This window comes from Pongo abelii, chromosome 14 (assembly GCF_028885655.2).
Source record: "Pongo abelii isolate AG06213 chromosome 14, NHGRI_mPonAbe1-v2.0_pri, whole genome shotgun sequence".
Lineage (NCBI taxonomy): Eukaryota > Metazoa > Chordata > Mammalia > Primates > Hominidae > Pongo > Pongo abelii.
Genome location: NC_071999.2, coordinates 48,075,850 through 48,101,670, shown reverse-complemented (window position 1 = coordinate 48,101,670; position 25,821 = coordinate 48,075,850). Strand labels below are relative to the sequence as shown.

The window sequence follows — 25,821 nt, the reverse complement described above, 5'->3', positions numbered from 1 at the left end:
GGATCAAATTGGCAACACACGTAGGTGTGTCTGCTTAATGGAGTCGAGGGAGAACAAGACCAAAGATGACTTCATGTCAAGTGAAAAACATCTTCATACAGAGCTGAACATATGCAGATCCCATTAGAGCAATGCAAGTCACTTGCAGATGTTACCTGGCAGCTTTGCACCTGGCTCTGTGAAAAATACTAACTGGCTTCAAGTTATAGTCAGACACCTGATTGGCTGGGATGTAAAATAAAAATTTAAATCCATCAGTGTGGGAGGCTTGCAGCATGGAGCCTATACAAGGCATTCTATGCACAGAGTCCGTGCTTGGCATTGGTGAACTCCTATACCGGGCTCCAGATAGAAAACTTAAAATGATGCAGTATTACCCAACGTGGATTTAAACAAATAAGATTTTCCAGCTACCTGCAAAATGGAGCAAAGATTCATGCCTGGAACTGGAAATAAAAAATGCCAACTCAAATTTGGTGCTCTTAGGCCGAGGATGAGCCACTTCCTCCATGTATAAAAGAAAATGGTTCAACACTCTAGTGGCTACTCTGTGCAAATGCAAAATGGTTCTTGGATGAAAAAATCAATGTTACTGTGCCTTGCAAAAATATTAATAATGCCTTGAACAAACACGTCTCTTTGAGGAGTCCAGAACACGCTGTGCATTTCTTCTCATTACTCCCTATGCCCTTCTCGTTAGTCTCACTGTCTCTCTCTGTGGGCAGCTAGGTGAGTGGTATTTCTTTCTTTCTTTTTTTTTTTTTTTGAGACGGAGTCTTGCTCTGTTGCCCAGGCTGGAGTGCAGTGGCGCGATCTCGGCTCACTGCAAGCTCCGCCTCCCGGGTTCACGCCATTCTCCCGCCTCCATCTCCGGAGTAGCTGGCACTACAGGCGCCCGCCACCACGCTGGCTAATTTTTTGTATTTTTAGTAGAGATGGGGTTTCACCATGTTAGCCAGGATGATCTCGATCTCCTGACCTCATGATCCACCCACCTCGGCCTCCCAAAGTGCTGGGATTACAGGCGTGAGCCACCGCGCCCGGCCGGTGAGTGGTATTTCAGAAGGGGAAAACAAGGTGAGGCAGCTTGGGGAGCTGGGTCGCAGACCCACAGCTCCTTGACTGCCCAGCAGGAACCACGCCCCAGCACCCTGATGCTGTGGGTGTCTAGCAGATGGATGCAAGTGTAACTAGTGCAAAAGGGAAAAAAGGCCAAAAGTAGGAAAGGACAAAAGATGAGGGAGAAAGAAAAGCTTTCACTGCTATTGTGGATTTGTAACTCCCAGACAGCAAAGACCAAAATTTCTTAGGCTAAGCAGCCTCAAGAACAAGAAACGGTTGCTGATGAGGGTTGGGAGACACAAAACCTAGAGGACAACAGAGTCAATTGCCATGCATTTCATCATGTGATCCAGAAAGTCAGAACCCTCATCAGTAACCCGAACACCAAAAATCTCTAAGCCTCTTTTGGCTGATCAATTTGGCCCCTAAAACCAATTTACACTACGGCAGTTCCCACTGCTGCTAGTGAACGAGGCACTGAGCAATTACTGCCTGGCCTATCGCTGACCCCACTAGGTGTTCATGGCTCCAGATATTTCTGGTCAGTTTACATGGGTGACACATTTGTCAGCCAGATTGTTCGTCTTTCTCCAGGAGTAACTGCTGGCCAGGCTTTGAGGGAAAACACTGTACTCCCTTGATATTATTAAATACAAGAGACCCCCACACCTTCTGACACCAGAGACTTTACTCAGAGCCCTAAGGGAAGAAGCTGCATGGAACTAAGGGCATTATTGAGCCACACACCAGATCTGAGGGACTTCCCTTTTGGCATTCCTGCTCTATTAAAAATTCAGTCCATGTAATCCCAGCTACTCGAGAGGCTGAGGCAGGAGAATCACTTGAACCCAGGAGGTGGCGGTTGCCGTAAGCCAAGATTGTGCCATTGCACTCCAGCCTGGTCAACAAGAGCAAAACTCCGTCTTAAAAAAAAAAAATCAGTCCAAAAAAGAGATGGTGACACATTATAATCATCTACTTGTCTCTGCATTTCTACATAGAGCATATGTAGGGAATAGCTGCTTCATAAATATTTTGAGTAAAAAGTGTAAACTAATAATTTCATCAGTTGTATCTGTTTTCGGGTTTCCCACACACCACACATATTCTTGCATGGTTTCAGATCATGGTAATATGTATTCAATTATGTCTATACAGAAAATTGTTGTTCCATACATAAATCCCATCAACAGAGTCAAATAGAACACACTCGCTGTGGGATTCTGTGTATTGTTCTTAATTCACTAGACTGCTGTGAAAAACATATTCATCTTCTGAAAAAACAAATCCAAGCTCCTGTTTTATGGTAGACAGGCCCTTTATTCTATGTAAGCCCAACACTACCAGTCCTCCTCCTTCTACAGATTTGGAAACAGATTACTCAATAGTGCCCATGACATCATGAGACCTTTAGGCCAGTTAAGCAACTGCAACATACACTCGGCCCACAGAATGTCTAACTGGCCTTAGTAGATATTAAGATGTGACCACTTCATGGGGCAGGATGTGTTTGTATGTGTGTGCCTGCCTGCATGCACACATAGGGGAAAGACAATGAAAGAGGCAGAGAGGGGAAACAGAGGGCACATATGTCTGTACTCTCCTCCTGTTGGAAGTTGAAAACAGCGGCCTTATTCTTTACGCTAAGTATAGGTTCCAGGCATTCGTGCAGTCATATTCAATAATATATTCTGGGCCTGACAGTTCAGATGTGTCAGCATTTCTATTACCATTGCCTGTGTTTAGAGTTCTTTATGGAGTCAAAAGTGCTAAGGCCAAAAATTGATATGAAGATAACAGAGGCAAGATGTAAGTAAATAAACCAAGGAACCAGGCACTTTTCTTTGGTATTTGCATTACAAGATAAATATAAAAATCAATTTAAAAGTATTGTTGGGCTGATTTCTATTTTTTCCCTTCTTTATTTTGGTATGAGAGGTTAAAATCCAAGTTTCAATAATGGCTTCTGAGAAAATTCACATGTCTATGATTTGGGTTTCTAATAGCTGCTTTTAAAAGTGAACCAATCGATACTGTGTCCTGAGGGACAACTGGGCTGAGCATCTCATGAGGAAGTGAAGGGAAGTGTAGAAAAAATGAAAGACTAACATAGACTTTTAATAAATAAAAGAGTTCACAATGTAGATGAAGTTATATAACACACGAGGTGTTCTTCAAGGGTTATACAACAGAAAAATTGAGTGTAAATTCAATTTTGGCAGGTTAAATTTTATTTTAACTGCATTGGGAAAACCACATAGATAAAACTATCTTATTGTTTATCCTTTACAATTTTAAAGCAAAACAAACACAACAGCATTTTATTTATTTAATTGTATTGTATTTGTATTTTCACATATTGGCTTTAAAAAATCTCTGCTTACAAGAAGAAAGGAAAGCCCAAACAAGAATGTAGTATGTAAGCGAGTACAAAATGGGATAGAGTAGAAGGCAAACTGATTACCTAAGTCCCAAGAAGTCAGGAAACAAAGTGTAACTCAGATCCAAGCAGGGTTAACCAGGAAAGGCTGCATTTCTGTGTGTACCTGCTGCTTTCTTCAGCACTGCACCATACAACATTCTGGGGCAGCCTGAGAGATGCAGACTATGCAAATATAGTCTCACATCTCACCACCAAAGCACAAACATTCCAGAGGCATGGAAGCCAAAGTGTAAACACTTCTGCAGTCAACTCTTAACTATTCACATTTACAGAAGGAAAGAGCAAAGGCACCACTAATCCAAGAATAGATAAATGGAAAGATCACTGAGTTAGCTTTGGAATACACTCTTGAATATAGGTGTATCCATGTTCAAGGAACTCACAAGTCTGTTATGAATATTAGTCATAAGGAGTTAGAAACTTTCTCCGGGAGTCAGAAACCTTTTCACCATTTATTACAGCTACTGGAAATAGAGAATCAACTGGACAATCTCAAAGACACATTCTTAGACTGGTAACTAAAGTTCCATTGACTCCACCAGACAACTATAGAACTATACAGAATTTTGGAATTTGGCAAAAATAGTATGGCATGGACAAATAACCCTGTTCAAAATTGAAAATAAATAGCAGGAAACAATTTTTAAAAATTCTATAAAAGTACTGAAATTCCTTTCAATTGCTGCAAGTTACCTCATTTCAGTTGTCTTGTTTTCATTGCCTCTCTGCTCCTTTCAATAAATTCAGTCTTCTTGTTTTCATCTTTAATACATTGAGCTATCTCTTCATTTCTTGTGCAACGTCTGCTGCTTCACTTTCATGAGCTGTCTTCAGAACCTTGCTCTGGATGTTCTCCTTGAAAGCTCTTGTCCATGAACATTTCAGACAAAATCTTATCAAAGCTTCCTCCGTCATCACTCTGAGTCAAAGAAAGTCACTCTGCTAAACTTTACAACAGAACTTTTGCTATGTGCACTTGGATGGACATCATAAGCTTCCAGGGAAGAATTAAAGAGATTAGGTACTCCTTGCCCATGATGCACAATGACACTGGATCCTTTCATAAACCTAATTTCACATTTATAACCCCAGGTCACATGCATGAAAGAATGAGCCAAAAGTCATACAAGCCCCTTCATTCTGATTCCCACATATTTAGAATGAGTGCAATATAATATAAACAGCATGTGTTTCAGAATCTGAATTTGGTTCCTAGTCCCACCACTTACTGGCTATGTAATCTTGGAAAAGATCCTTAACTCCTCTGAGCCTGTTTCTTAACCTGTAAGATGGGGATACATAATAGTACCTCTTAGGCTAGCTATGAAAATCAAGGTAGCACAGGTAGAATGTTTGGCACAGGTACTAAACGTTAGCTAATATTATTAATGCTTTTCTTAAAATGAACTTATTCTAATTATTGGCTATCAGCATTATAGTTAAGATGTCCATATTGAACCAACATCTCTATGTGATTTTTATCCTGTCATAATTGAAGCTTGCCACTGTTGATTCCCCCCGCTAAGTTGAGATACTAATTTGAAATTTATGCTCAACATCTAGCCTGAGTGATCATATTCTACCCGTGTGAAATTAAGCTCCCTCTTAATGCTGAAGATTGAATATCTATTTCTCTACATCTATGTAATATAGTCTGTTCAGACTTAAAATTTGGACCAGTGCTGCTAGACACTGTTGAATCGAACAGAGAGGGAAAGGGTTATTATGGCAGGAAGAGAAATGAACATTACTTAATGAACTTGCATTTCAATTGAGCAGGGTTTTTAATACAAAAGAAAGAGCTTTTTATAAATTCTTTTGCTCAGCAACAATAAAGAGGAAAAGAGCACTCAGCTGGGAACAATAGCTACTCAGCTCATAAAAAATCATTAGAAGGAACATTTTCTTTGTCCGCCATGCCCAGCAATTTTGTTGGTGGGCAATGATCCAGATCACTTAGGTTCCACCTATAAAAATGAGTCCAGAGAACCTTCTCAACTTTTCCAGCTAATAAATTATGCTACCAAAGTCCTAATCTCTTAATGTGTGTAATGCCACCATAAATAAAATTTTGACTCATAATTCATGGAATGTTTTTGCTAAGTAGATGATACTGATCCAGCCATTAGTAGGATTTGCTCTTTGGGTTGCTTTTCCATTAGAAGGGAGGGACTAGGCTGACACATTTACTCATTCCCATCAAATCCTCCTTGCAGCCAGGAGCCTTTATCTAGTTGATGACTGTTGGGCGAGGTACAGGGTGCCAGAGGACAGCATGGTCCCACTGTGTGAAACTTGCTGGTGTACTTGGATATTTAACTTTCCACTGCAGTCTCTGTAGCTCATCTTAAGTTGGTTGAGTCAAGAGAAACTGCATATTCTTGATATAAAGAGCCTGGCTGATTCATCTTCTCCCACAAATGATATTAAACCATATTAAGCTAATTGTCAAGTGTGTTCAATTACCTTATCAATAAAAACTCTTTTCTGTGTTCAAGGTTCCCCAGGACAACCAAAAGATTTCTGCACATGAATAAAATATTATTTCTAATGACGCTGCTGGGTGATCAATCATAAGCAAGCCCATTAATGCAACTCTTATATGTCTTGTTAATTAAAAAGTATGAGGGAAAAAGTTTCCTGTTTAAGAATGTATTTTTTTATTTTGAACATTTTGCACATTTTAAGAATGAATTTATATCTTTACTGCCCGATATAGTAAGTATTCAATATTTGCTGAATGTCTAAAATACATTTCATAAAAAGTAAAGTGCTTTGAAGACTAAACAATGTATTCCAAGCCCCATATTTTTTCCTTACTAAACTTCCCTCCACTTTCGACTTTATGCTGAAGACTGGCACCATCAACTAAGATCTAAATAGCATTCTATGTTCCCCTTTAATTAACTGTCCATGACTTACACTTTCTCTGCAATCTGAATTGTTTTATTTTTAAAAGGCCTTCCTAGTCCCTCAGATTGCATCTAAGATGTAAGAATGCACAGAAACTGCAGTACCAACAGAGCTTAATTAAGCAGAATATGCAATGACAGCAAATATGCAAGTGCAATCTTTACTGAAGACAGGTAACCACTCAAATAAGTTTTCACAAATAAGGAGTTGGGGGGTGGGTGTAGCTTGGTGAAAATTCAGTTTTATAAGTATACTGCCATTTAGATAATTACTCCTGAATATCTGCAACTGTACTTGTTCACTGCAACAATAAACAAGACAGGTATGATCCCTGCTCTCAGAGAGCTCATAATTCATATTACTTTTGCTGGACGCACCAGAAAAAGAGGGATACATTTTAGCCTTCTACTATGTAGGTATAGTTGTGGAGATCTGGGGATTAGGATGGCATCCTTAGGTACAAGGATAACAGCAGAAAAATAGTAGTTGTATTTATTATCTGAAACTTTCTGAGCTTATACTCCAGTAACTGTAGTTCAATTACACATGCCTGATTTTGTTCTTAAGTAATGCCTTCACAGACTCAAGGGGAAAAAAAAAATCCCAAACCTGTCCTGCTGCATATTAAAGATGACCACTGATTCTTTCAGTCCTCTCTATCCTCTCCTTTTGAATCGAGGCAAGCTCTGTAATTCTTAGACCAACTGAATATGGCACAAGTGATGCCCTGACAGTTTCCAGACCCAGAACAATCTGGTGGCTTCCATTTTTGTCTCTCAGACGGACCACTCTCTAAGACAGCTGCTATGATGACGATGCTCTAGTAGCCCTGTTGAGATGCCTATGTAAAGAGGAACCTATGCAGAAAGGAACTGAGGCTCTCAGCCAACAACCAGGCCCAACTTGCTGGCCAGAGAAGTGGTGCCTCCAGCCTGTTAATGCTGCAAGAAATAGAGACGAGCTGTCCCCATCATGTTCCATCCAAGTTGCAGATTCGAGGGTAAAATAAACGATTACTGGGACATAACTGAAACTTTACCCTGAATCCAAGGTATTATTAAAGATAAAACTAATTAAATGAGGCAGTGAAGGAAGTAAAAATTATATATTTTTTAGCGTTTACATGACTAAATGCTTTACACATCCTTATTCTCTACAATAACCTTATTCGATAGGATTTTAAAAAAATTTTTATTAAAGTTCTAGGGCACATGTGCACAACGTGCAGGTTTGTTACATATGTAGACATGTGCTATGTTGGGGTGCTGCACCATTAACTTGTTATTTACATTAGGTATATCTCCTAATGCGATCCCTCCCCCCTTCCCCACCCCACAACAGGCCCCGGCTTGTAGGATTATTTTCTCTATTTTATAGATACAGGTTATTGACTAAAAAATTAAGTAACTGCCCAAGATCACATAACAGGAAGATAGTATTCAAAACCAGATCTGACTCCAAGGTACCTGCAAAGAAAATGAGAATTAAGGAAATTCCAAGCTAATGCTGGGGTGACTCAAATTCTCATGAATAAAGTATGGATTAGGAAAATATGACATCAATTAAAAGGTGCATCTGAGGGTGCCCCAATACTCCTTAGCAGAGCTTTCCAAATTAGTGGTAACATTTTTTGATGCATAGTATTCAGAAAACAGCAACATTTTCTTAGTACGTAAAACTTTATGATGCCTGCTAAATGTAAGTGCTCCAGAGTAAAGAGGTTACAAAGATGAATGGCAAGATCCTTGCTCTAAAGGTTCTTGCATTTTAGTATGAGAAATAAGGTATGTTACACCAAGAGTTGCTTCACAAGGTACCAAGCTATAGCCCCTATAGGTATGTGCCATGTGAAGAAGAAAGTGCTATGGGAATTTATTCATTCACTCAACAACTATTTATTGGGTGCCAATGTAACACCAAAGACGACAGATACCATGCCTGCTCTCAGAAAGCTGACAATTCATATTACTTTTGCTGGATGCACCAGAAAAAGAGGGACACATTTTAGCTTGGCCTTCGACTATGCCTAGACTTTGGGCAGGTGGACATCTGGGGATTGGGATGGCATTCTTAGGTACAAGGATAACAGGAGAAAAATGAAAACACTAAAGCATGAGAAAATTAGTAGGACATGTATGGGGACTTTAAAGCAAGAACCATATTTTATTGACTATAAGGTTCCATCAATTTAATTCAGGATCATTATTTTATAAACCAAAAGAAAAAACAGTAATTAAAGTTTTACAGAAATGGTTCTCAACTGGGGGCGATTACTGTCCTCTAAAGGGCATTTGGCAATATCTGGAACCATTTTTGTTGTCACAACTGATGAGAAACGACTAGTCTTTAGTAGATAACAGGTCAGGGATTATTGCTAATCATCTAAAACGCACAAGAGACCTCCCACAAAAAAAGAATTATTTGGCCTAACATGTCAACAATGCCAAGGTTGAGAACTCCTAAACTACAGAATGCTAGAAGTTGAAAGATGCATCTAGGATATCTAAAAAGTATTTTAAGATACAGAAAATGCAGTAGTTCAGTTTACCTGGAATGAACCCAAGATTTGTAAAGGAATACTGGGAAATAATGCTGGCACTCTATCTGAATCTGTTCTCTCACCTTTGGAATAGTAAAGTGATAATGATCAGGGACTATGTTTTAAGAAATTAATTTAATGCAGTGTAAGTCACGGGGCTGGCCTTTGATGACCACTCTGTCCAAACCTTGCTTTCCAGAAACCCTGCACTCTAATCACTCCAATTGATATATCTATTTCTGCTAATTCTCATCTCAGAAGAAATAACACTCACCTCACCAATCATATGGTATCTCTGATTATTTTTCTTTTTTAAAGCCCAGCTCTATGCCACTTATTCCTCCTCTCATGCAGTGTTTAACGCATTCTTTTCTTCCTTTGAACTTTTAAAATATATCATCTGTATCTAACAGTATTCACTATTTATGTGATTTATCCTTCCTCTACATGTAAGTTCCTTTGGTTCATGATCCATGACTGCTTCGTACTTGCAACTCTCAGGGGACCCACGATAGTGCCTTGCACATCAAAAGGGGTCAATAAATATTTGTAGAATGAGTAATGAATAAATATACAGTACTGGAAGACTATAATTAAATACAAACTCCTCAGACTTCTCTCAACCTTCCCTCACAGGGCTCATTTTGTAAACCTGAATCATTTTAGTAGCTCTCCAAGTCCTCATGCTTTAGCTATAGGGTCTCAGAGAGAGCGGGGTTCTTTAACAAGTCCTTAACCCCTACTTTACTAAACACCGTTTAATAAATTCCATTACATTTCAGATCATATATCCAAGAGGTATCAGCCAGTGCTTGTTCTCAAGACATTTAAAACACCTTATACAGAGTCCCAAATTCCCTGAAAAAAAAAATAGACAATGAGGGTACAAATACAAGCAATAAGAGAAGTTCTACTCATTGCTCACAAATCCCAATTGCATTCTTGATAATCATACTTTTTGCGTGTGTGTGTGTGTGTGTGTGTGTGTGTGTGTAGGGGGGAATTTAGAACATAACAAAAATCTTAAAAATGTTGAATGTCACAAAGAAAATAAGAAAAAAGATCAGTTATAGAATTTAAGGAGATCTTTAAAAGATAATAAAAAGCAAGACTATTAACATTTTATTGTGATACAGCTTAATGGTGGAAGATAAGATTGTGGTCAATCCATATAGAAAATTAAGAAGACCATGTTTTAGAATATTTTGCAGGGCTTTGTTTTTTTTTTTTTTTTGAAGTCCCCTCTTTTTTTTCCTTCAGTGTGGTCCTTAAGCATCAATGTTTGGTGGTTGTTTCTAGCAAGTCTTTTGCTTCATTTATTTTGGCTGCTACATAAGGAGATCCACCTGAGAGAACAAAGAAAAATGAATTAAAATACACTTCATCATTGACGTACTTTAAAGTCCCCAAAATATAAAAATACTCTTTTTTGATATTGTCTCACACATTAATCCTCTGACAAATTATTTTATAAGCTAACTAGAAATCAAAACAGTATAAATTAAACTTGATTAGTGAAGTCCTACAACTATCAACAATAAAAAAAAACCTCTGAGAAAAATGATGAAAGAAAATTATAATCAGGAATAACTTGAACAACATTCAACTATTGCACTGGTCAGACATTCACCTTTCAAGTATTTGACCAGAGAATTTTCTAAAATTAAGTGGATGGTTAGGCAAATAAAATTACAGTCTTTTCCATGACTTTTTTTTTTTTTTCTTAAAGACACATTCATCTGTGAAAACGGGTATCTTTTTGAAGAAGCTAAATCAATCCAAGGGGTCTTTTAAAGTATCAATCAAGTCTTATGATGTCACAAAAATGAAATGCATGTTTAAAAAGGCAACTATGTACTATCCAGTGCTAAAAACCTATTTACTTAATAGAGATAAATGATCTAATATTAATAAATGAGAGATAAAAATAATGTCAAAAGAAATTTTTTGTTCTCTGAAATGATTCTATTAGAATATTTACAGAGTGTAGTTTTGGATTTACACTGCGAAAAATAAAATTAATTCAGTTCTTTTTTAGAGTTCTTTGCAATGAATTCTTTCTAATGCAAACAGCAAGAGGAAAATTCAGGTGAATTTCAAATGCAGAAACATTGTAAATCACAAACAGAACCTATTTGACATACAAAAATACTAGCACCAAACTGTCACATGAAAGCTAAACATCATACACCTTCTAACTTCTAGTCCTGAATACTGTCATTGTTTAATGCTCAGACTAACAATCATATTACAGCTCACCAGTCTCTTTGTGTTTTTTATTTTGTATTCTCCCCTTAAGTGCAAACCATCTATAGCTGCTGAAAATATCATAAGGTCTCAGTAGCTTACAACAAACCAAAAAGCATCTAGCTAGTATTGGTGTAAATTGTCCTGACTTTTTTCCGGCCTTTTATTGACACCATACCACCCAACTTATGAAGGGAAAAGAAAGCAAAGAAAATAGATCAACAAACATGGTGTTGTGGTAGAAAGGGTAATGCTGGAGAAAGCTATATTTACCTCTTTGCCCTTGAGGATGCAACTGACATTTTCATATCAAGATCTGAATTGCTATAAACACTTATGGAATATATCATCATAGTATGTCCTTGAATATGCTATAAGAGTTACAAAGAAAGCTTATAAAAGTTTAAAGCACTTGGTTATGAAATATGTTGATTTCATGATTATCTTTGAAGACAATCTAGCAATCAGGAATTAGGTAACATCAATGTGGTAAGCTGTTTAAATTCTTAGAGTTATCAGGGTGATGTCCTCAATGTCTTGGATATCCTCAGCAAATATTAAAATATTAATTGAACTTAAACATAACCTTTAATTGATATGCATTCTGGGTATTTAAATCATAGGCCATAATATGCTCACTCAGCAGCTGGAAAAAAATCTAAGGCACAGATGATAGAAAGTCTTATTAAATATTATACTTATTGATAGCAATGTTAGAGGGAAAAAATGACATGACAATTTATTCAGAATAATGTTGAATTCTCTACCACTCACTCTAAGTTAGAGGGCTTTTAATTTATGTACATGGTAGACATTTTGGACTGGTTCTTGCGACCCTCATTCTACCTCTTAAATAGTTGGAAAAGTTCCTCAGCCCAAAACTACAATTCTTACAGTCTCTTCAAGTAGTGTTTGATTCACATTAGGTTCCATTAATTAGAGCCATTCTTGTGAGACTTGGAAGGCTGAAATGAAGGAAAGGCTTTCTTGCTGCACCTCTTTATCATTACTACTACTAGTAAGCAAGAGTGTGGTATAGTGGTGGCAGCAACTGTGCTTCTCCCACAGTTCTAGTGGCAGCCTGTGAGGCAGCAGCTTCCCTGACAGAGTAGCTCTGTAATTGTTTAGGAATGATTCTTGTAGGCCAAGTGTAGAACTTGCTCCTTCAGATCTTCCAACAACATGTAACCTGTACTAAATGCTCTCCTGGTTAAAATACCTAGTTGCTGGCAGTAAATCCTGACTGATAACATAGGATAGGATGCATACCCTAAATTTAACAAAAACAAAATACTCTTGGCTGGACACAGTGGCTCACGCCTGTAATCCCAGCACTTTGGGAGGGTGAGGTGAGAGGATCACTTGAGCCCAGGAGTCTGAGACCAGCCTGGGCAACATAATAAGACTCTGTCTCTACAAAAAATTAAAAAATCAGTTGGGTGTGGTGGTGCACACCTGTAGTCTGAACTACTGGAGAGGCTGAGGTGGAGGATCACTTGAGCCGAGGAGGTTGAGGCTGCAGTGAGCCTTGATCGCACCACTGCACTCCAGCCTGGGTGACAGAGTGAGACCACATCTCCAAAAAAAAAAAGAAAAAAAAGAAAAAGAATAAAAAAAAAAAACACTCTTCAACCCCTCTCAGTTTTCTGGCGGAATTCAGTGGGTTCCATTTAATTAGAACACTCAACTTCATCCTTGGTATTTCTGTATCTTTGTACTTCTACCACTAAATATTGCCAGAGGTCTTTTGCTTCTGGCTATTGTGAACCATCATGTTTAAGACCAACTCTCCCACTGACACCCAACTAGAAGAGCTAAATAAAATATAAACACATCAGTATAAAAGCACTGGAGGGCTACCAAGTCAGTCAGGTCTTGAGGGCCAAGATACTGGAGATAACGGAAATGCACATTCTGCACTGCTTTTTTCCTTCAAAGAAGCCAGACACAGAAGAGTATATCATACTATTCCATATATACGAAACTCTAGAAAAGACATGTTTAATCTATAGTCTATGGCAGAAAGAAGAATGGTGATTACTCAGGCTGTGGGGAGGGACTGGCAATGGGAAGGGGCAAAAAGGAACCTTTGGAGCTTATGGAAATGGTGTATGTCTTGACTGTTAGTGGTTACACGCACATATATATTTGCCAGAACTTATCAAGTTGTGCATTTAAACGGGTGCATTTTATTCTATATAAATTATATCTCAATAAAGTTGATTAATAAAAATCCAGCAGACTATATATTGTTGAGACTATACTTTTAAGAAATAGAAAAAAAATACACTATCAAAAATAACGCTGACATTGTTATACTAATTATGAGATAAAGTACATTTTAAGGTAAAATGTAAAAATAAAACAGGCAATTTCACAGTGTTACAAGGGTCAGTCTACTGGTAAGAGAAAGCAATTGTAAATCTGAATATACCTAATAAGATAGCCTCAAAATATGCAAAGAAAAAAAGGAGAGAACCAAAAGGAGAAACACACAAATCTACAATTTTAGTGAGTGATGCCTCTTCCCAATAATGCATAAAACAAGTAGACAAAATGAAAGAGTAAGAACACCGAAGTTAAATAACATCAACAAACTTGATTTAACTGACACACATACAACATTCCACCCTACAAGTGCAGAACGTATCTTTTTTTAAACTGCACATGGAACATTTACTGTAACTGATCATGTGCTAGGCTATAAAGCAAGTCTCAACAAACTTCAAAGATTAAAATAACAATAAACGGTGCTATTTAAAGTGTGTTCCATGGATGAAGGTTGACTTACAACTGCTATTAGACCATATATAGATTTGGAAATTGAGATTAAGTGTTTAGAAAATATACCTGTTTGAAATAATAGTGTACCCCTGTAAAACCTGGATCTTACATACATACTTTTTTCTTCAATTTTCTCATAATTTCATTTTCATTGTATTTTACAAAAGCTGTCAGTTCACCAGAGATTGAGAGAAAAAAACAAAGTCCTCCAACACGGAGTTTGAGAAACATTGAAACAGAGTCTGTTAACTGACCATAGTAGAATTAAACACATATAGAAGATCCCAATGTTAGAATATTAATCAATATACTCCTAAATAACTCATGCATCAAGGAAGATATCACAATAGAAATTAGCATTCGAGAGAGAATCAACACAGGGAAAGATTAGTTCTCTAAAAAACTAATCAACTTCATGTCAGAGCATGTAAAAATGTAAAAGATAAATTCCAAGAAAAAGAAAACCTTTCAAAATTAATAAGAAGAAATGGAAAATCAAAAGAATATTTAAGAAAGTAATATGTAATTAAAAACCTTCCCATAAATAAAAATCCTGGCCATGATTTTGTTGAATTTTTCCAAAAAACAGAAAAGAAAGAAAACACTTTAAACTCTTTTTATGAGGCTAACATATCTTTGATAACAAACCCTAATGAAAATGTCACAAGGAAACCACAGACTCAGATCTCTCATGAGCACAGGTGCAAAACAAACAAAATATTTACTTATCAAATCAGACTAGATATGACGACCAAGTTAGGTTTATATCAGGAATGCAAGACTGGCTTACACATTCAAAAATTAATCGATGTAATTTACCACATTAACAGAATAAAAAATAAATATATATTTATTAATTTATTTTTTGAGACGGAGTTTCTCTCTTGTTGCCCAGGCTGCAGTGCAATGGCTAGATCTTGGCTCACTGCCGCCGCCTCCTCCCAAAGTGCTGGGATTACAGGCGTGAGTCACCATGCCCAGCCAAAATAAATACAAAATCATGTCAATAGGTACAGAAAATTCAACACACATTCATAATAAAAGCTTTCAGTCAAGCTTCTGCACAGCAAAAGAAATAATCAGCAGAATAAACAGACAACCCACAGAGTGGGTGAAAATCTTCACAAACTGTGTATCTGACAAAGGGCTAATATACAGAATCTACAAGAAACTCAAACCAATCAGCAAGAAAAAAATAAATAATCCCATCAAAAAGTGGGCTAAGGACATGAAAAGACAATTCTCAAAAGAATATACACAAATGGCCAACAAACATATTTAAAAAAATGCTCAATACCACTAATTATCAGGGATAATGCAAATCAAAACCACAATGCCATACCATCTAACTCCTCCAAGAATGGCCATAATTAAAAAATCAAAAAAAAATATACATGTTGGCGTGGATGTGGTGAAAAGCAAACACTGTTACACTGCTGGTGGGAGTATAAACTAGTACAACCACTATGGAAAATAGTATGGAGATTCCTTAAAGAAGTAAAAGATCTACCATTTGATCCAGCAATCCCACTACTAGGTATCTTTCCACAGGAAAAGTCATTATGTGAAAAAGACACTTGCACACACATTTATAGCAGCATAATTCACAATTGCAAAAATATGGAACCAGCTTAAATGCCCATCAACCAGCATGAGGATAAAGAAAATATGGTACATATATATAATGGAATACTACTCAGTCATAAAAAGAAATAAAATAATGGCATTTGCAGCAACCTGGATGGAATTGGAGACCATTATTCTATGCAAAGTAACTCCGGAATGGAAAACCAGACATTTGTATATTCTCACTTATAAGTGAAAGCTAAGCTATGAGGACACAAGGGCATAAGAATGATATAATGGACTTTGGAGACTTGGGGGGAAAGAGAGAAAAGGGAGATGAGGGATGAAAGACTACACATTAGGTACAGTGTACACTGCTTGGGCGATGAGTGCACCAAAATCTCAGAAATCACCACAAAAAAGCTTTTCCATGCAAACCAAACACCACTTGTTCCCCCAAAACTACTGAAATAAAAGTAAATAATAAATAACAACACTAAATGAGAATGGATTAAACAATCCCAATCAAAAGGCAAAGGCTGTCAGACTGGATTAAATTACAACATGATCCAGCCAGGTGCAGTGGCTCAATGCCTATAATCCCAGCACTTTGGGAGGCAGGAGGATCACTTGAGCTCAGTAGTTTGAGGCTAGCCTGAGCAATATAGCAAGACCCTGTTTCTATTAAAAAATAGAAGAAAAGCAAACTAACATGAGCCAACTATATGTTCTCTACAGGAGACACACTTTAGATTTGAAGACAAAAATACTGAAAGTAAAAGGATGGAAAAAGACATATCCTGACAGCAGCAATCACTGAAAAGCTAGAGTGGCTAATGAGACAAAGTAAACTTTGAAACCAAAAACGTTATTAGAGACAAAAAGGGACACTCCGTAATGAAAAATGGGCCAATCAATCTGGAAGATGAAACAACTGTAAACATATGTGCACCTAACAATAGAGCACCAAAATATATGAAGCAAAAACCAACCGAAGCAAAAACCAACCAAAGCAAAAACAAACTAAGAAATGAAGAATAAACACTAGCTAATACCCCACTTTCAATAACAGAACAACCACACAAAAGATCAACAAGGAAACAGAAGACTTAATACTATAAACTAACAAGACCTAACACATATTTATAGAACACTACCCAACAACAGAATACGCAATTTTTCTCAAATGCACAGAGGATATTCTCCAGGACAGAGCATATAATAGGCCATAAAACAAACCTTAGTAAGTTGAAAAGGACAGAAATAATACACTGTATTCTCCGACCATAATAGAATGATATTAAACATGAATAACACCACCCACAGCGCATGGGACACCGCGATAGCAGTGCGCAGAGAAATGTATTGCTGTAAGTGTCTATGTTAAAAAGGAAGATGGCTGGGCACAGTGGGTCACACTTGTAATCCCAGCACTTTGGGAGGTGACGGGGGTGCGGATCACTTAATCTCAGGAATTTGAGACCAGCCTGGGCAACAGGGCAAAACCCTATCTCTACAAAAAATACAAAAATTAGCTGAGCAAGGTGGCATGTGCCTGTAGTCCCAGCTACTCAGGAGGCTAAGGTGGAAGCATCACTTAAGCCTGGGAGGTCGAGGCTGCAGTGAGCTATGACTGTGCCACTGCACTCCAGTCTGGGTGACAGAATGAGACCTTGTTTCAAAAAAAAAAAAAAAAGAGTTCAAATCAATAACTTAACCTTCAACCTAAGACAATGGAAAAAGAAGAGAAACAACTGTATGTCAATAAATTACATAATTTAGAGAAAATGGACAAGCTCCTAAGATACAAACTACTGATACTGACTCAAGAAGAGACAACTTGAATATTCCTGTAACAAGAGACTGAATCAGTAAACAAAAAACTACCCACAAAGAAAAGCCCAGCCCCTGATGGCTTATAAAAGAAAGAACATTTCCTAATTTATTTTGTAAAGCCTACATTATCTTCACACCAAAACCAGACAAAGATATCATAAGAAAGCTACTGATCAATATATCTTATAAGTGTGGATGCAAAGATACTAAAACACAATACTAGCAAACCAAACCCAGCAACATATAAAAAGAATTATAAACCACAACCAACCAAGGGATGCAGGAATTATAAACCTTGCATCCCTGTGGGATTTAACACAGGGATGCAAGTTTGGTTTAACCACCAAAAAATAAATATAGCCAATCTCATCAAAAGAAAATAAAATATTCATAATGATCTCAATACATGGAGAAAAAGCATTTGACAAAATTCAACACCCTTTCGTGAAAAAAGCACCTAGCAAACTAGGAATAGAGAGAAGTTCTCTAAGTGTTAGTATGTTTGTAGATAAAAAGCATCTATAAAAAACCCACAGACTGAATGAGCAAAGACTGGATGCTTTTCCCTAAGATCAGAAGCAAGACAAGGATGTCTGTTCTTAATTATAATGGAGGTTCAAGCCAGTCTAATGAGCTTAAAAAAGAAAAAGACATCCAGATTGGAAAGCAAGAAGTAAGACTATCACTATTCATAGGTGACATGATCTTGTATACTGAAAATCCTAAAGAATCCACTAATAACTATTAGACCTAATAAATAAGTTCAGCAAGGTTGTGGGATAAAAGATCAATATACAACTTAATTGTATTTCTATACATTTATAATAAACAACCTGAAAATAAAATTATAAAAATAATTTCATTCACAATAGCATTAAAAAGAATAAAACAGGAATAAACTTGACAAAAGTCCAAAACTCAGACCTGTAAACTACAAAACACTATTGAAAGAAATTAAGATCTAAATAAACAGAAAAACATCATGTCTCTGTGGATCAGAAGACTTAACACTGTTAAAATGGCAAAATTCCCCAGTCTAATTTACAGGTTTAATGCAATCCTTATCAAAAATCTCAGCTGATTTCCTTGTAGAAATTGAGAAGCTGGTTCTAAAATTCATATGGAATTATTATGGAAGGACCAAGAACAGCCAAAACAACTCTACAAAATAAGAATAAAGTAGGAGGACTCACATTTCACAATATTAAAACTTACTACAAAGCAACAGTAATCAAGACAGTGTGGTACTAGGACAAGGACAGACAGACTGATCAATGGAACTGAACTGAGAACAGGAAGATGAGGGGACAATAGCTAAAGGGGTTTGTTCCTGAGGTGATGAAAATGTTCCAAAATTGAGTGTGATGTTTGCACATGTCTGAGAATATACCAGAACTACTGAACTGTATACCTTAAATGGATGAATTGAATTGTATGGTATGTGAATTATATCTCAATATAGCATTAAAAAAATAATGTAGAGACAAGGGGATCTGAAGAAAAATATTTGAGTCTGATTTGGTTTATCAGATCATTAGAGAATCACAGAAACCCAGAGTTGGAAGGGTCTGAAAAGGTTCTACCTCTTACCCAATAAATGAATTCCTTCTATGACATCCCTAATAAGTTGCTTTCTAGTAGTTTTCAATCAAATTACCTTTGCTGCCTCTATCTGCCATCACTTTTTCCATTGCTGTAGCTCCAGTGCCTAGAAGAGTACCCTGTTCTACCCACTTCCAGAAAGCCTCAATTAATTACTAGCTGACTGATGTCTTACGTTCCAGCTAGAAGAAAAGTCTTCCTTATGGGGGTCAAATTTTCACTACTTAGTTTCTTCTCAGTGAACATAATTCTGTCCTCATAGAGGCATAGAAGAGGGACTTCACATATACATGCCACATTTTAAGTATTTGATATTGCATAGATCCCCTCTAAGTTTCTCAGTATAGCAAATTTTCTTTTTCTCTAACCATTGCTTTGGCCAAAAACCTAGGAGTCATCTTTCCTCATTTTTTCTTACGCCTGATTCATAAGCTTTGTTGGGTGTTCCTTCAAAATATATTTTGAATTAGACCTTTTTTTTTGAGAAGGAGTTTCGCTCTTGTTGCCCAGCCTAGAGTGCAATGGCTAGATCTTGGCTCACCACAACCTCTGCCTCCCGGGTTCAAGTGATTCTCCTGCCTCAGCCTCTTGAGTAGCTGGGATTACAGCCACCATGCCCGGCTAATTTTGTATTTTTAACAGAGATGGGGTTTCTCCATGTAGGTCAGGCTGGTCTCGAACTCCCGACCTCAGGTGATCTGCCCGCCTCGGCCTCCCAAAGTGCTGGGATTACAGGAATGAGCCACCGTGCCTGGCCTAGACCTTTTTTTTCCCCCTCTTTACCTCCTCTACTACAACAACCCTCATCCAAAACAGTATCATTCTCTTGGATTACTACAGTTTTCTCTAGTGACTTCCTTGCTTCCACTCTTGACTCCCTATTTGCTTCATAGCTGCCAAAATAGTCTTCCTAATACTGCAAAACAGGTAATAGCATTCCCATAATGCCTAAAAGTAAAACCTGTAGTTTGTAGTATGGCTTGCAAGCCACTCCATCATTTAGACTTGGGCTTCCTCTCCATTTGTATTTCCTATCACTCTCCCTTTTGCTTCCTATGCTCCAGCTGATCTGCTTATAATTCCAGAAACAAACCATATGTTCTCATTTCAGGACCTATGCACTTGGTGTTTCTTCAGCCTGAAATATTCTTTCTTCATTTTGCATGACTTACTGCCTTAGGTCTCTACTCAAATATTATCTCCTTAGAGAGAATTTCTAAGAAGGCTGTAAGTAAATCAGCAACCGCCTCCCCTCCAGCTGCCATTCTCTAACTCATGCTCTGCTTTTTCTTCAAAGCACTTATGATCCATGACATCATGGACATTTTTTATATCAGCCTTTTCTGCAAAACAAACCACCCCAAAACTTAGTGGCTAAAAGCAACAATGTTCTTTTTATTTCTCACTTTTCTGTGGATTGGTAGGGTGGTTCTTCTGAGCTGGGTGGTCCAGGATGTCCTCACTAGGGCCTAAGCTGGGATAGCTAGGCCTCTCTCTACTTGGTCTTTCTTCCATCAGGAGGAGAGCTTAGTCTTCTTCACTTGGTGGACTCAAGGAGCTAAGAAGGTAAGAGCTGAAGCTGCAATGCTTCTTGAGGCCTAGGCTCAGAAATCACATGTCATTTTTTGCTATATTCTATTGGTCAAAGCAAATGACAAAGGCCATCCTGAATACAATGGGTGAAAAATCAGACCACCTCTTGGTGGGAGGAGCTATGAAGAATCTGTGGCCATTTTTCAACTACCAATTACCTATCTACTATTGTCTCTCACAGTGGAATATAAGATTCATAACAGCAAGGTCTTTGGTTATCTTCTTCAGTATCTAGTGCATTATCTGGCTTACATTAAGTACTCAATAAATTTTGTTGAATGAATAATTGCTTATATGACATTGTTTCCAGACACCTCATGATCCTGTTCAATTTCCTCTAAGTAGTATTTGGTTTGTCAGTATCCTTAAAAAATCTGGGATCCAGAAACAGACACAAAATTCTAGATAAGATCTAAATGCCTAGCTCAGTACAGCTTGATAAATATTAATTGAATGAATGCATAACAAATAAATACAGAAGATTGCAGTAATATTTGGTCTTTAATAAAGATACTATGTGTCCTTTATGCAGCTTAGGACTGCATAAAATTTTTAGCAGCTTTTATGCTGTTGAATCTTACAGGCCTTGAGATCAAATACATGTCCCATGGCTCTTTTCCACGTGAAACACTGCCAAATCTCTGTCCCACAGTTATACAATTGACTTTTGAGACTTAAAACATTACATTTATTTCCCCCAAAATTTAATCTCTTCGAAATCATCACCTTCTCTAGTTGATCATTTCCATTGACACACAAACCTGCTAAAAATTACTCTTCCTCTTCCTCTTCCTCACAAAACTTCTCAAAATAGCTGTGTATATAAGCCAACTCAACTTCCGCATCTTTTCACTCCTTAGCCCTGCACCAATTAAAACTGTTTTTTAAGGTCATCAAAGTCTTCCAATGTGGAAAAAATACTCTGGACCCTCCTCTCTATCCTTATTTTAATGGTTCTCACAGCAGCATTCAGCCCAGTTGATCACTTGGTTTCCTTAAATATATTCCTTTCTTAGCTTCTATGGTATCATTTTCTCCTTACATTTTTTTCCTTCTGTCCCCTTGGATGATTTCCCCTTTTCTAACTTGATCTATAAAAGTGTTTGGTTCCTTAGACCTGGATCCTCGGGGTTTTTTCCTCCTATTTCTTATCCATACTTTCACTTTTCATGACCTCTTAAGGCTGGTTTCAACACCATCTTAAACTGACGATTCTTAAGTCCAGTCTGCTTCTCTGAACTCTAGAGTAATTTATTCAATTCCTATTCTCCATTTCCACTTGGACAATCTACTGACTAATTCATTTAACATCAAGACAGTATTTTTTTTCTCCTAAACCTGTTTACAATCACCTGTCCACTCTAGATCATCCCCATTTCAGTAAATAGCTCCACCATCTACCTAATTTTTTGACTCAGAAATCAACAGGAAATACTAAATTTCCTGTATCAAATCAAGCAGCAGTAACTGTTGCTTCTGTTTCTAAAAACATAAGTCAAATTCACTTTCTTGTCTCCCTCCTAAACTAGGTCATCATTATTTCTCACTCAGATTACTGTACCAGCCTCCTGGATGACCGGCTAGCCAATTAATTTGTCCTACTGTCTCAAAAGTAACTTTCTGTACTTTTGCTTTTGGTTATGATGGAGTAGTGTGTTAGATGCTCACATTAAAAGCAACTAAAAAAAGCCAGACAAAATTCACAACAAAAATGAAACAACCACTAAAAAACCCCACCTGTTGAATTAGTGTTATAAAGAAACTTCTAAGAAAACCATGGCTTGAGGGTCCGAAGATTCCGGAAGGGGAGGAAACTTAGAGAGGTAAAATGACATTCTGAAATTGCTTTTTCCCTTAGATTATTTGATGATTCTTGGTGTAAGGCAAGAAATTAAAAGTATGGGCAATGGACACAAGAAGTCTGCTGCTGGGGGCAGGCAAGGCTTCTTGCAGTCTCACAAGCTACTAAGACAAAAATTGTAGACTCAAAGATTTAGAACTCAACTGAAAAAGGCAAGTTTGAAAATAGAGCCTGATACACAGCTGATTTTTCCCTCTAAGTATATACCAAAGTTCTGAACTTGTACAGGGTAGAAGCAAAGTAGAAAGTTTCTGAAAAAAGCAAGAAGCTTCTGAAAAGTTTTCAGAAGTTTCAAAATGCTAAGGAGACTGTGATTAGAGATCAGAACCTGCCACGCATAGGGACCCCACCGAACACCCCAGAAACCCAGTTGGAACCCTTAGAGCAGTGGTTCTCAAACATTAGTGTACATTAGAATCAACTGGAGGGCTTCATAAAACACAAAATGCTAGGCCCCAAACCCAGGTTTTCTGCTTAAGTAGGTCTAGGGTGGAACCTAAGAGTTTGCATGTCTAACAAGTGCCCAGGGGAAGCTGCTGACAGTGTGGGGACCACATCTTTAGAAATACTGATAAAATGAAATACACCAACATTTGGATGATTTGTAACTCTCAGCGAAGCAGTATTTCCCAAATGACCAATTAATGATGTTACAAAATCACAGATGGGAAAAAAAAATTCAAAGTAAAAGACAGACCAATGGATTTTAATATAATAGACTTTGAAAGTTCATTGGCATGGTTTCAGGTTCCAAAATGCAACTAATCTTTAAGAAACTACCACTTGTTGAGTTCTGGTTTAGTAGCAAGGAAGAATATCTGCAATTAACTAAAAAGACGAATAAAATACTCTTTCCTTTCCCAACTACCTATTTGTGTGAAGTCGTATTTTCTTCATAAATTTAAACAAAACAACATATCACAAGAGAATGAATGTAGAGGTTGATATAAATATCAGGGTATTTTCTGTTAAGCCAGACATTAAAAGAGGTGTGCGAAAATGTAAAACAATATCACTTTACTCATTAGTCTTCAAAAATTTTATCGTGGAAAAGATAAATTTTTATAAAGATTATGTTATCTATATTAATATATAACAAGTTTAATATTTTAGAATGAATTAATAGGTACATTTAAACTTTCTCAGTTTTAGGCCAGCATAGTGGCTCATGCCTGTAATCTCAGCAGTTTGAGAGGCCAAGGTGGGAGGACTGCTTGAGTCCAGGAGTTAGGGACCAGCCTGGGCAACATAGTGAGAGTCCATTTATACAAAGATAAAAATAAAAAATTAGCTGGGTATGTTGGCACACACCTATTGTCTCAAGTACTTGAGAGGCTAGGGTGAGAGGATTGCTTGAGTCTGAGAGGCCAAGGCTGAAGTGAGCTGTGATCACACCACTGCACTCCAGCCTGGGCAATGGAACAAGACCCTGTCTCAGTGAACACAAAGAAAAAGAAAAAGAAAACAATTTATCAGTGTTAATTTCTATTACTGTAAATACTCACAGATAGAATCCATATAAAGTCTTTTTTGGTCTGAGACAAAAAAGTTTGAAAACTGTTCCTTTCATACAAAATGTATGGCATTCAAAAAAATTACTTTGCATACAAACAGAAGGCCTGAAAACCAAATAACTATGAGTAATATATTTAAGAAAACAGAGGAAAGATGGAAAAGATACGTAAAATTACAGAGAATTGGATTTCATAAAAAAGAATCAACTGGAAATTTTAGAAATGACATTAAGAGCTTAATAGATAGTTTAAGAGGAAATTAGACAGTGTAGAAGAAAGAACAATGAACTGGAAAAAATTAATAGTCCTAGTATTACTTGAGGAGTGGCCAAAGTAATATTTTATTTCAGACTGTAGTAAGTCAAGAGAGTATTCTGTATTCTTTGGACAGTCACTAAAGAAACAGTTTTGTTTTCTCTGAGACAGGGTCTCACTCTGTCACCTAGGTTGGAGTACAGTAGCATGATCATAGCTCACTGTAGCCTCCATCTCTCAGGCTTAAGCAATCATCCCACCTCAGCTTCGCAAGCAGCTGGAACAACTGGCATGTGCCACCCTGTCCAGCTAATTTTTTAAAATTTTTACTGGAGAAAGGGTCTTGCTATGTTGCCCAGGCTGGTCTTGAATTCCTGAGCCCAAGCAATCCTCCTGCCCAGGCCTCCCAAAATAAATTGTCTTTTAAAAAAATGTATCTATCAAGTTACTAAAGAAAAAAGTATAAAATTTTTAAAAAACAGAACCAGCTAAAAGTCAAGGATCAGAAAAAGGAATATAGGTGAGTCAAATAGAAAACAAAAAGTAACACACATATATGTGTGTGTGTGTGTATATGTGTGTATGTATATATTCAAATACCAGTAAACTACATTAAATGTAAAAGGACTGAATAGTTACATTAAAAGTCTAAAATTGTCACACTTAAAACGACTGCATGCTGCTTGCAAGAGACAAACCAACAAGCGAGTTACAAAAAGGCTGAAAATAAAAAGATGGAAAAAAGATATACCATGTAAACACTAACCAAATGAAAGTTGGTACAGCTATACATATTTTCGATAAGGTAGGCTTTATGGCAAAAAGCACTACTATAAACAATGAGAGATATTTAAAACAAGGGAGAAATACATATGTAAGATATAACAATCCTAAATCATTTGCCCCCAAAATCCTTTTCACCATAAACAAACAAAAACCTAAATGAAGAAACAGACAAATCCACAATCACTGTAGGAGGTTTTACCCCTATCTTAACAGATAATGGAGTAGGCAGACAAGAAATAGTAAGAATGCAGAAGATCTGAACAATACAGTCAACAAACTTTACTCACATATCTAGAAGACTGCATCGAGTAACTGCAGAATATATATTCTGTTCAAGTGATCACAAATTTTTCCCAAAATTGACCATGTGCTAGATTATTGAAATCAGAGTATGTTCTCTTCCCAAATGGAATTAAACTAGAAAGCAATACTATAGAGATAACTACAAAACCCTCTATTGTTAAAAAATGAAGGAATGCATGTCAAATAACACACGTCAAAGAAAAAAATCATAATGAAAATTATAGCATTTTGAACTGAATGACAGCCGAAACCAGTGATCTGACTATTCATTTCAAAAAATTAGAAAAAGAACAGCAAATAAACTCAAAGATAGTGGAAGGAATGAAATAACAATGATGCAAAAAATTATTTTATAAATAGAGATTAATAAGAGATGATACAAATAAATTACTAATATTGGGAATAAAAATGTGGCTTAACACTGTAATTACAAACATTACCAAGGTAATAAGAAGATATTATGAACCCATTTATAACAATAGACCTGAAATTTTAGGTGAAATGAACAAATTCCTAA

The 25,821-nt window shown here is 37.0% G+C and overlaps 1 protein-coding gene across 1 annotated transcript in view; it reads right to left on the bottom strand.

Annotated features, from left to right (window-relative positions):
* Positions 1-8,542: 8,542 nt before the first annotated feature.
* DNAJC15 (DnaJ heat shock protein family (Hsp40) member C15) overlaps positions 8,543-25,821 on the bottom strand; it is a 79,025-nt gene continuing 61,746 nt past the window's right edge. Inside the window, 1 exon segment of the mRNA NM_001133819.1 lies at positions 8,543-10,303. Within this exon segment, the coding sequence (NP_001127291.1) occupies positions 10,233-10,303 (71 nt within the window). The 3' untranslated portion in view covers positions 8,543-10,232.